Genomic DNA, 12,005 nt, shown 5'->3' with positions numbered 1-12,005 from the left:
TCAATTAGAGACCAATTAATGGGTCACAAAATAAAAATTATTGGTGACAAAATATATTATAAGTCAAGACTAGACTATTAGCTACAATTTCAAAAATTTGTCACAATAAGTACCATTTTGTGACCAAACTTAAAAATGTTGTAAAAAATATCGTCTTAAAAGTTAAATTTACTGTAGTGGGAACTGTAAGCTGGGTTTCGAAACTGTAGACTGTTGTGGCTTTATCTACAACAGAAGCAGAATACATGGCAGCTACACAAGCTTGCAAGAAAGCTATTTGGATACAAATAACAAAGGTTATTGGAGGAGCTCGGGTACAAACAAGAGAAAATTTCTGTGTTTTGTGACAGTAAGAGTGCCTTGCATATTGCAAAGAATCCAGCCTTTCATTCCAGCACAAAGCATATAAGAGTTCAGTATCACTTCGTTCGAGAAGTAGCGGAAAATAAAAGTGTGGATTTACAAAAAATCCACACCAAGGAAAATCTAACAAATGTTTTAACCAAGCCAATCAATGCTGACAAGTTTATCTGAAGTAAATCCTCTTGTGGTCTAGCAGAAACGTAGGCAACATGACAATTGCGAAGCAGAAAAGATGGTGTGGAGATTGATCGGTCCCCAATCTAATCTCCAAGTGGGAGAATGTCAAATGCGGTGAGCCACTCTTTCTAGAAAAGAAAGAACTTCACATCCATTTTTTGACATTTGCTAAGGGCGGCACCAACCATATTAAAAAAAAAAAAAGGAGGATAGAACACGACTTTGAAAAAGCCACAAGAAGGAAAAAAAGAAAATATTAAAATAATAGCCAATTTTGACTATATAAAGGAAGCCCCCCATTTTGGTTTTAGCATTCAGTTTTTGTGAGAAGCAATTCCTGCATTTAAGAGAGCAAAGAATTTTGTAGAGTTTAAATAATAAAGCTCTTGTTTTAGTGTTTTGAGAGTTTGTGTATATTGGAGTTTTGGAAAGTGAGCTAAAATATTACAATACTTGTAACTCCTTTTCACTAGTAAAATATTTTCCTTCTGTCTTCACCCCGTGAACGTAGGCTAAAAGCCGAATCACGTAATTTCATAATATCCTTTTTGTGTTTCTTCTTTATTTTTTTCCAATTTTATTTTAATTACGGCATTTCTTCACCCATCAATTTCCTAACAATTTACTATGTTACATACCGAGTATATAACATAGCAAGGTCCCTCAATAAATTGTGGCACCCAGTGAATTTGGACCTACGAAGCATACAAATAAATTGAGAAAGAGAGAGAGAAAAGACGTTTCAGGAGAATTACTTTTTTAATAAATAAATTAATGGCTCATCAACTGATTGCTTCAGTGCCTGCTGCTAACTTCACGAGATTGCAGCCTAGAAGTTGCATCTCATTAGTCGGATCCTTCAGCATGAGCAATAGCAATGGCTTTTGTGCATCTCCGGTCCAATGCACGGCTGCTAATGCTACCAGCGTGTGTGAGAAGGCAATTAGTAATAGGCGATCTGCCAATTATCAGCCTTCTATGTGGGGCTACGATTACCTTCAGTCTCTGTCAAATGAATATGTGGTATGCTTAATAACTATAGTGATGATTCAATTAATTATTTGGAATTGACAGGATATATATGTGAAGCTAAAAAAAACTAATGGTGTTATCTTTTGATAATCTTTGTAGGTGGAATCATATGCCCAACGGATCGAAAAGCTGAAGGGAGAAGTGTGGTTAATGCTTGAGAATAAAGAGGTTGATTACGTGGATGCGTTACATCAACTGGAGATTGTTGACAATTTGCAAAGACTTGGAGTATCCTATCACTTTGAGGACGAAATTAAAAGATTTCTCAGTAGGATATATAACGAGAGAAACAGTCGCAGCAGTTACCATGCCAAGGAAAAACAAGAAAGTTCGTTATATGCCGTAGCTCTTGAATTTAGACTCCTAAGACAGCATGGTTTTGATATGCATGCACAAGGTACGTACGTACCCAAATCCAATGGAAGTTTTTGTTCTATCTAAATATATGTGTGTGTGTGATTCAGATGTGTTGCTGTAGGAACTCTCTCTCTTTTCATGGACGAGAAGGGGAAGTTTAAATCATGCCTCGGTGACGATATCAAAGGAATTTTAGCACTGTATGAAGCTGCATATCTTCTGGTAGAAGAAGAGAGCAATATCTTCAATGAAGCTATAAATTTCACAACCACACATCTCAAAGAATACGTGAAGCACAATAACAATGATGACGATGGATATCTTTCAACATTAGTGGAGCATGCGTTGGAGCTTCCATTACATTGGAGGATGGTAAGATTGGAGGCAAGGTGGTTCATTGATATGTACCAAAGAGGGCCAGACGTGAACCAAGTCTTGGTAGAGCTTGCTAAATTGGACTTTAATGCTGTGCAAGCAGCGCACCAAGAAGAGCTCAAGTATGTGTCGACGTGGTGGAGGAAGACGGGTCTTGGAGAGTTGCATTTTGCAAGGGACAGGATAATGGAGAATTTCTTCTGGGCCTTGGGGGAGGTATGGGAGCCTCAGTTCGAATATTGCAGAAGGATGTCCACAAAGGTGAACGCATTAATTACGACTATTGACGATGTTTATGATGTGTATGGTACCTTGGATGAACTTGAGCTATTCACAAATGCCGTTGAGAGGTTAGTACACTACACGAGTCTTTACTTTTATCAAACTCTCTCTCTCTCTCTATCACTCTCTGCAGTTAAATTAGCTAGTTCTATCATAAATATTCATCAATTAATTAAAATATAATTGGGTTTGTAATTAATTAATTTGATTTCAGATGGGATGTCAAAGCAATGGATCAACTTCCATATTATATGAAGCAGTGTTTTCATGTTCTCCATAATTCCACAAACGAAATGGCTTTTGATGTTCTCAAGGATCAAGGAGTTCATGTCATTCCTTACCTTAAGAAAGTGGTAATTAATTAATTTTAATAAATTAATCTTCGATGTAATTTTTTTTTTTTTTTAATGTTTTGCTACTGACGATGATGATGATGATAATTATAATAATACTTGTATTGCAGTGGGCAGATATGTGCAAATCTTTTTTGTTGGAGGCAAAATGGTACAGCAGCGGATACATCCCAACCCTTGAGGAATACATGGACAATGCTTGGATTTCAGTATCAGGACCTGTAATTCTACTGCATGCTTATAATCTGATTGCAAATCCACCAACAAATGAGGCCTTGCAATTCTTAGAAGAATACCCCAACATAATTCGTTGGCCATCGATGATTTTTCGACTTGCAAATGATTTGGCAACATCATCGGTACGTTACATCATCTTATATATTTTTAATGATTTTCATTCTGTTCTATTAGATTATATGTTCCAAAGAATTAATTTATGATTCATATAATATATGCGTGTATATAATAATAGTCTAATGAATTAATATTAATTTCTTGCTTGATTTATCTTAGGATGAGGTGAAACGAGGTGATGTTCCTAAAGCGATTCAATGTTACATGCATGAAACTGGAGCTTCAGAAAGCGATGCTCGTGAACACATCAGAGATTTGATTACAGCAACATGGATGAAGATGAACAATAAAGATGGAGATGAAAATCCTGATCACTTATTATTGTCCAACAATTTTATCCGGTTTGCGATGAATCTAGCAAGAATGGCTCAATGCACGTACCAAAATGGAGATGGACATACCATTCAGCACAAAAGTAAAAATCGTGTATTGCCATTACTTGTTCATCCCGTTTCTTTAATCAATCTTTGATTAATTCTTGGCGAAAGACCAAGAGTGTTGAAGCGGATGATCATAAAAACGTGCAACTAGATTTCTTGGAGCTAGAGATCTTAGAGTCAACATTTTAGCTCTCCATTTTGAGAATAAGTAGCTCCCCCAATTAATTTCTTGTAGTTTCGCAGCTTCGTTAATTAGCTTTATATTTGTCCTTTCCAATAAATGTTTCCAGGATACCCTTGCTATGCGGACAACTAGATTTAAGCCCAAAAAGTGTACTCTAATAATTCTTTAATAAAAAGCAATGATACACAGTCACTTTTTTTTTTTTTAAATATTGATTTCCTTATTGTTTATTTAAATATTGATTGCTATGCTGGAAATAAAAATTTTAAGATTTAGGGCATGAGAATTATATATTGAATATGTTATAGGGGTGTTCAAAATAATTAAATAATACTGATTTATAATAAATTATCTTTAATAATAATTCATATATTTATAATAGATTTTTCTATTAAAATTTGAATGTTTAGAGTGTAAATAATCCCAACATTCTCCGTAATATATAAGGAGAATAAATGATTAATAAAATGATAGCAACACTTACTCTTTTTTTCAAATCAATAGGTTGAATGCTTATTCGCAACACATTTATTCTTATTATTTAATAAAATAGGTGAGGATTATATGCACTTAAAAAATCAACCTTCAAAACTCATTTTTTAATTAAAATATTATTAAAATAATTTTTTTTTAAATCACTCAGCCAACTGCAAAAATTTAAAATTTAATAAAACTCAAATATTAGTTTCATATTTTTTATAAGTCAAAAATAGGTCAGAGTGTTAATTTAGAATATTTTTTGAATTTACGAGGGCCGACGTGGCTTTATTCGTAGAAAACAAACGACAAGTCGTTTACAGAGGGCGGCGGTGAAATTAACAAGAAAGGCGAGAATCACGCAGCAGCAGTGGCTCTCATCCCATCTCTATGAAACCCCAATCGTGAATCTCAAAGAAGACAAATCAAAATCAAAATCAAGAGCAAAAAATGGGTGAGGGACAGGATCAGGAACAGGAGAGGAAGAAGAGAGTGGTGGTGGAATCACTGGGATGGCTGACGGAATCATCAATAATGCCGAAAAAGCAACGGTCGATAGAAGGAGTGGGTCTCTCCTCCATCTTGGAACTCAAGGCCCAGCTTTACCAGTCTCAAGAAGAATCTAGAAAATCCAAGGAGTTGAACGGCCCTGATGTTGAGTTCCTCCGCGCCAAGAAGAAGATCGCTCCATGCGATTCCTTCTCCCTCAAGAACTCCGGCGTCGACGCCCGCGCTCTCAAGTAGCTCCCCTCTTCTTTCATATTTATTTATTTAGTTATTTCTTTTTTCAAGTTTTAAGATTTAATTATTTAGGACTTAATATAAATGAGGATTATCATTTAGAACCCTAATTTCGTTTAATGTTTGAGCACTTAAAATTTTGATTTTTTTTATTCAATTTTCAGTGGTGGTGTTGAGTTAATAATAAACTGCTCCAATAATTGGCTTGGACTTCGGCGTATTAAGCGATTGCGTGTTTGATTCTTTTACTGAGATTAATCATGCTTGCTTGTGTATATACATCTAGGGACAAGCTTGAGTTGAAAGCAGCTAATGATGGATCAGCGAGCTATGCTGCATTAGAGAAGAAGGCTGAGTTATATGAGAAACTGCAGAGGGGAGAGCTATCAGATGAGGAAGACAAGGAGAAGTATTGTGTTGACTTTTTCCGTAAGAGTACAGAGCTGGAATCGCAGCAGCCACATGGCTCTGATGTTTCTACTGCTGCACCATCAGACAATAATGAACACGAGGACAATGGTTCTATGCTTTTCAACATGAAATTTGTTGCACCTGGGCGAACATCTGGAGCAATGGACAACAGTGAACACAAGCGTTTTGTGAGGTAAAGCTTAATTCTTTTCTTCTTTTTTTCTCCTCTATCTTTCTCTCTGTTTGTATGACATTTGGTATTGGGCATACTGTGAAGGTTAAATAAACATGATGTGGGAGTTTTGACTCGCAATTTTAATAGTCTATATGGCACACGTTGTGACTGTTAAATTTGTGGGTAGGGGTCTAATATATGGATTGTCACTTGTATTTTATCTAAAGATACCATTCAGTGGGCTTAGAATTGCTTGTGATCCTTGGTGGAACGGCTGCGAGTTCATGCAACAGAAATTATGTAGTAATATATTTCTATATTGCGCAATTAAGCTACTATATATTGTCAATTGAAGAAACAAGGGTACATTCCGGCTTTAGGCTTTCTTAGGTCGATGTACGGGGTATACCTTGTAGAAGGAATAAAAAGAATTAACTGGAGGGGTGACAGGAGAATATGGCCATAATTGACAAGCTTGAGGACTGTCATTTTTGTAAGTAGGTAACAATAGAAAGAATGTAAATAAGTATTTGTGATAGGAAAACTGGAAAAAAATTGGGAAAGTAGGACAAGTAGAGCAATTATAAAATGAGAGAACCAGAGAGTAATTTGGAAAGAGGATATTCCTTTCGTATTATCTCCTGATGGTGGTGTACTTGACTAACATCCTGAGACAAACAAACAATATGCTAACATATAATATCATGCAAAAGAAGAACAGAGCCAATGAAAATTGAATAATTGTTCAAAATTCGAGTGTAGGAACAGTAAATTTCATAAAATTATTTTATATAACAGCTTTCGTACATAAAATTTGGTTATTATTCTTTTATTGTTTGCTTTTATTTTATTTTTTTGATCTGATTGCAGTTATTACATGCTAGGCTCTGTACATCATGCCACTGAGATCCATACAACGATTGATTAGTGGTTTTCTTTCCATTTCAGGGAAGTTCATGAAGAAGTAAACCAAGCAAGAGAAAAGGCATCTGAGCTGAAATTGCGCAGGCAAGAACAAGCAGAAGCTCGCCGGGAGAAACTAAGACAGGCCTATCTTCGCAAATTGTTGGAAAAGCAAAAGGCAGCATCAAATATGGAACAGACATGAATCTAAAGTGATGACAATATTTTTCTTGAAGTTGGCATTGATTTACCAGATCAATCATTTCCCAATCACCCTAATGCCATAATTTTGGAGCTAAATGTATATTTCAATCTTTGAACTCTTGCTTTGTATACTAACACTTATTTAATATTGTACAGTGTAGTCATGTTTTACATGAAATAGATGATAGATCGTAGAAGGAACAATTTTGCACGTCTCATTAATGTTTCTGGCTGATTTTATGAACTGTTGATGTCTTTCAACCGCTAAGTGCCATCGAATTCATTTTCTACATAAAATCCATTTTAGTAGCGGATCAGGTTTTATCAATGATCATCTTGGTTCTAAAATTCTCGAAAGTTAACAATCATCTAGCAGCAAGATGTTATTTCTTTAGAATCTAGAAAGTCAGAGTTGGAATGCCAAACCAAATTCTCAGCCCGTATAATACCCAAGTTACCTAAAAGTATACGAGGCTGCATAAATCACATATTGCAAGTGCGCATGCATTATTTTTGCTCCACTGACCACATGCCAGATTCAATAAATAATGCCCATTTTCTGTCCGTCTATCGGTACCAAAATCAGCTAGGTGATACTCTAACGTGGTTCCTTTTGCCGAAAAAGCAAGCTTTCAATTGATTACGTTTACTGGTCACTTTTCTCGTAATTTTTTACTATCAAAATCATGATAAATATCGTAGACAGCAAAGTTTCCTGATAAGATTACACATATTCACCAAAAACTTTTTATATAATGTTGCACCATCACATGCTACAGCCTTAATCCTCACTAAAACTATCAAAAACATGGCTGGAAGCTGGAAACAATAGTATTTAGAGAATTTGCATGATTGCTAAATGGTTACGTGCCATTGAACAGTTTAAATCCAGGCTGGTTTCAGAGGTTAATGGAGTGAGAAACGAAAAATTATACGACTGACAGCGCATCACCTTCAAATCATTTTGTTTGTGGTTAAACCAACATAGTATAGTTGGCAGATTCTTAATTATATGCTAAAACAGTATTATAAAACCCATACGCAGTCTCCATTATACTCGGCTACTCGCAGAGTCCAAAGAATATCACTTCTGCAACTTTCTCACTAGGTGATCAGTCGAGTACTTAGTGAGAGAATGGAGGGTAGCAAAATGAGCATGGCTTTCACCATCTACATTATGGTTCTTTTGGCTTTTGGCACTTTTGTGGCCACGAACGCGGCCGAAGATTTGGGAGGAATCGCACCAGCACCAATGGAAAGCATTGGAGCAGCTCTTGGTGTTCCTGTTTTGCCTGTTGCAGCCGTGGCTTCTCTTTTGGCTTGGTTCTTGTAAATTTCATCACTTGCTATTTTGGTGTTCCTGTTTTGCTTGTTGCAGCCATGGCTTCTCTTCTGGCTTGGTTTTTGGTTACTTCCTGACTAGTTTACCTCTTTCTTTGCATACGGTTTGCGTTTCATTCCTGCGACTTTTATTTTTGAGAATTTGAAAGCTCATTATCCAGAGCTTCTGAATTATGGACTTGACTAGCTTACAGAATCCGTAAGCTACAGACTGCAGCATCAGCCGTTGGATGTGGTTGGATGTGGAGTGAGAAACTAAACAACAGAAAATGGGCTGGTGGGATGACGGGAGATGTTTGTTACAGAATCTGTACCATAGACAGGTCCCTCAATTATCCTGTTATATCTTTTATATCCAATAAGAGATTATTGTTTCCTTGGGATAATAAAAGCCTCTGCAAAATCATCTATTTCACTGATCCTTTTCAATTAGTATTACTACTGACACAGATTCGCATGGTGTCCAATTCTATTAGTCCGTATTAAGCCACTGAAGTTTTGATTACCTGATGCATCAGAGACCAGAGAATAATTAATTATTGTTCTTTTTAGTAACTCAAAAGAATCAGAGTTATACCGATACACAATTTAATCTTCCTCAGATCTGGAACTCATGAAACCAACGACAAAAATCCAAATGTACGAAGATTCAGAACTCTGAGCTGGCAGACAAATCACTGGCCATAGACAACTCGAAAAAAATCTTAAGCAGAGCATTCAGCATATGCAAGATGAGGTTGGAATGCTATTTTGTATGTTACCAACCCAAAAAATAATAAGGGTAATTTTTTAAAATCTCCCCTGAGATTTGAGACTGTTGCAAGTAAATGGTCAAGATCGTTTTATTTGTAAAAGACCCCTGCATTTTAGTTCCTTTGGTTACCGTTTGGCTAGTTGGGGGCATTATTGACATTTTACAATGTTATCAAAGACTTGCCGTTTTATTGCCTTTAGCACAGTGACTTGTCATTTTGAATAGGTGAAGTTCCTTTTCTCTCTTGTTTTATTTCGTCTCTTTGGTTTCATCTTTCTTCTCTCTCTTTGATTTTCTCTCTCCTAAGTTCAGGTTCTTTCCCTTTGTCTATACACCAAAACTCTCTCAATGGCTGATGTTCTGAACTACACCGTGAAGATGACTGCTCCTGCTACCTCGGCCAACTTCATGGGATGAAGCTGTAGTTGCTTGTGGAAGCATCGAAGGTTACTGACGTTGCTCAGTTCTACAAAACAGCGTTTGGTGATGTGGAGATCAACCGCAACATGGAAACCAAACGAAAGGCTGAACATGAGCTCAATTCGAGATTGCCGGCTCCATTTTTCTTGTCTCTGACTTTTTCGATGATTCTGTTGCAACTAAAAATATGGGAATCGGATGCATCCTCTGCTTGGAGATTGATGATGTTGAGGCTGCCCTCGCCAAGGTTGTGAGAGCTGGAGTTGTTGTTGAGGGTAAGCTTGCTAAAGACAACGGCGCATGTTGTAGTGGGCGGCTGGGCGCGTGGGAAAGGTCAAGGATCCCTGTGGTTTGAAATGGCTCATTTGCTCTCCGGTCAAGAAGGGCACTGACGTGGAAGCTTGAGAGTGGCCTGATCCGATCTTTAGAAATTGATCTACGATCACATAACTCTCTTTTCTCGTTCGTCTTTAATGCTTTGGATTAGGTAATGTATAGTTATAGGCTTGATGATGTTGCTAAATGTTGATCACGATGAAGAATGTTTTTTTATCAATTTTGAAGAAATTGACTAGACTAAAAAAAAAAAAATTGAATGGGTGATGATGGGATTGGTAGTAGTTGTTCTTTCTTCAATTTTTTCATTTTTTTAGGATTTTAAAGAAATCTTAACAATTTAAAGAGGATAAAATAGTTATATTAGTTACTTGAAACATTGCAAATATTCAGAATTGGTAGGGGTAAAAATGTTAAAAAATAGAATGGTGATTTTCGTGCCGAGGATTGCACTGTCACCAGGGATAATATTATTTTTTTAAAATCAACTATCAATCAAGAGAAAATTTAACTGACAGCAGGGGATTTTTTACGAATAAAACGATCTTGGCCATCTACTTGCAACAACCTCAAAACTCATGAGAGGTTTTTAAAAATTACCCAAAATAATAATAATAATAATAATAATAATAATATCACTAGCCTCTGCATATTTATTTTAAATATGAAGTCATCCTTGCTTTATGGAACCAAAAAGATCCTGATACGAACGCTTAGGAGCATCCGCACGAGAAACGATCTCCACAACTTTGTAAGATGATTCGGGATGAAGTAGTGCCTCAACAGCAACTTCTGCGACCTGATCTCTGGAAATGGTACCTTCATAAAGAGTATCCTAAAGAGAGAATACAAGAATCAAATTTGTGGTACACATGCAAGCATAAAAGAAATCTGAAAGCTGGAAGTTCTTAAATAAATGCCCTTACTTCTGGCTCCATGACAATGTTTCCAGTTGGGGGTTCATTTCTCAATCCACCAGGCCTTATGATCGTGTAGTTAATACCAGATTTCCTGATGTATTGCTCTGCCTGAAGCTTTGCTATTAAGGTGAGGCCAAACACATTCAGAAAAATGTAAGCTGGATTTAGTATTTGCCCCATTGCAGCTCCATTGACTAAAATGGAGCTAATAAGAATGAATCTGTTAACGCCTCTTTTCCGGCATGCTTCAACAAGGTTTACTGTGCCAAAATTATCAACCTGAAATTCATAAGCTACATAAAACTACAGAGCATAATCTACCAAATAGTCAGGAAGATGAAAGTATGAAACAACAAATTTTCATGCATCCAATCAAGATGGAGGATTGAATTCTGGGATGCATCATGCATGTTAACGATAAAACCGTGGAACTTAATATGAAAGGCTGTATACATAACTCCACTAGACTAACGACTGATTTCATCATTTCAAGAATTAATACCAAATATGAAACTATAACCCCTAACCCAATAATCGTTTGGTAATACACTTCTGAAGTCATAAACAAAGGTGTAAGCAAGTAAGATAAACACAGGTGAGATTAATCATGTGCAACCATGTACAACAACATGGGTGCATTTGTACATGGATTGACACAAGAACAGATTGAAATTTTAGAGCAACGACTGACAAGAGAAAAGATGTGAGCATAGTTGTACCAGCAATTGCAAATGGTTGTCTTTCAACATGGATATGAGTCTACGTAATCAAAACAAGTACAGATTATCTACTGAAGAGATACAAAACCAACTTGCCTTCCAAGGAGCAAACAAATCCCAACCAGGCTGAAACCCTGTGGCACACACCACAGCTTCTGAATCATCGCCTATAGCTTCTGCTAGTTTGGCAGAACCCTCGGTCACATCTGCTTTCACCTATTAAAAAGGAACTCAATACAATTCCTAAAATTAACAAAAAGAAAAAGCCCCAATTAAATTTCAATTCCCACAAACTGACTGTGCTTGAGAAAGTTTGAGATGCTAACAATTTGAAGAGATGTGTTGTCTTTGGAAAGAGTAGTTTTAGCCTTGTCCAGATCCCGAACCCCGGCCTTGACAGCAAAACCCTTTGCTAGAAGCTGCTCAACAATCCTTTTCCCGGAACTGCCAGTTGCTCCAGCCACAAATATCTTCTTCTGCTTCACACTTACATTTTCTTCTGCTTCCTCAGTTATTTCACTTTGTCCCATCTAAAACAATGAGTGCATTGTGTAGTACATCAAGAATAGGAAATTTACTAACTAAAGCCCCCCCCTCCCCCCCCCCCCATTTTTTATTAACACCTCCTTATTCAATTGAGAAAAATTCTTTTAGGTGTGGTTAAATTGAATCCCTGCTACCTATCCCTTAACCCAAATTGGTTTCCATATCAGTATCGGGTATTTAGTCCACTAGCCAATAATTACC

At 36.6% G+C, this 12,005-nt stretch overlaps 3 protein-coding genes and 1 pseudogene across 4 annotated transcripts; 3 read left to right on the top strand and 1 right to left on the bottom strand.

Moving 5' to 3' along the window:
- The first annotated feature begins 1,293 nt into the window (after nucleotides 1-1,293).
- LOC112101100 (gamma-terpinene synthase, chloroplastic-like) lies at nucleotides 1,294-4,029 on the top strand. The gene is made up of 6 exons (XM_024191219.1): nucleotides 1,294-1,563; nucleotides 1,672-1,969; nucleotides 2,051-2,654; nucleotides 2,801-2,939; nucleotides 3,050-3,298; nucleotides 3,453-4,029. Exons 1-6 carry the CDS (start codon nucleotides 1,315-1,317, stop codon nucleotides 3,762-3,764), a joined length of 1,851 nt encoding a protein of 616 aa, XP_024046987.1. The 5' UTR covers nucleotides 1,294-1,314; the 3' UTR covers nucleotides 3,765-4,029.
- Nucleotides 4,030-4,632: 603 nt separating this feature from the next.
- LOC18053284 (uncharacterized protein At4g18257) lies at nucleotides 4,633-6,984 on the top strand. 2 transcript variants are annotated; one of them, XM_024190054.1, is made up of 3 exons: nucleotides 4,633-5,074; nucleotides 5,362-5,679; nucleotides 6,546-6,701. In XM_024190054.1, exons 1-3 carry the CDS (start codon nucleotides 4,785-4,787, stop codon nucleotides 6,565-6,567), a joined length of 630 nt encoding a protein of 209 aa, XP_024045822.1. In that variant the 5' UTR covers nucleotides 4,633-4,784; the 3' UTR covers nucleotides 6,568-6,701. The 2 variants fall into 2 exon arrangements, with proteins under 2 accessions (XP_024045822.1, XP_006449668.1); XM_006449605.2 differs by having other exon boundaries at nucleotides 4,638-5,074; nucleotides 6,610-6,984.
- A 2,200-nt stretch (nucleotides 6,985-9,184) lies between these two features.
- Nucleotides 9,185-9,802, top strand: LOC112101182 (annotated as a pseudogene).
- Nucleotides 9,803-10,262: 460 nt separating this feature from the next.
- On the bottom strand, nucleotides 10,263-11,819 carry LOC18053283 (uncharacterized protein At2g34460, chloroplastic). The gene is made up of 4 exons (XM_006449603.2): nucleotides 11,585-11,819; nucleotides 11,355-11,474; nucleotides 10,546-10,818; nucleotides 10,263-10,454 (listed from the first exon to the last, which is right to left on the bottom strand). The coding sequence occupies exons 1-4, from the start codon at nucleotides 11,786-11,788 to the stop codon at nucleotides 10,290-10,292; spliced, it is 762 nt and encodes a 253-aa protein (XP_006449666.1). The 5' UTR covers nucleotides 11,789-11,819; the 3' UTR covers nucleotides 10,263-10,289.
- Between the last annotated feature and the right edge of the window lie 186 nt (nucleotides 11,820-12,005).

The sequence above is a fragment of the Citrus clementina genome, unplaced genomic scaffold (genome assembly GCF_000493195.1).
Source record: "Citrus clementina cultivar Clemenules unplaced genomic scaffold, Citrus_clementina_v1.0 scaffold_2, whole genome shotgun sequence".
In the NCBI taxonomy this organism is placed as follows: Eukaryota; Viridiplantae; Streptophyta; class Magnoliopsida; order Sapindales; family Rutaceae; genus Citrus; species Citrus x clementina.
Note: the sequence above shows the minus strand (reverse complement) of the source record. Positions and strands in the feature narration are given on the sequence as shown.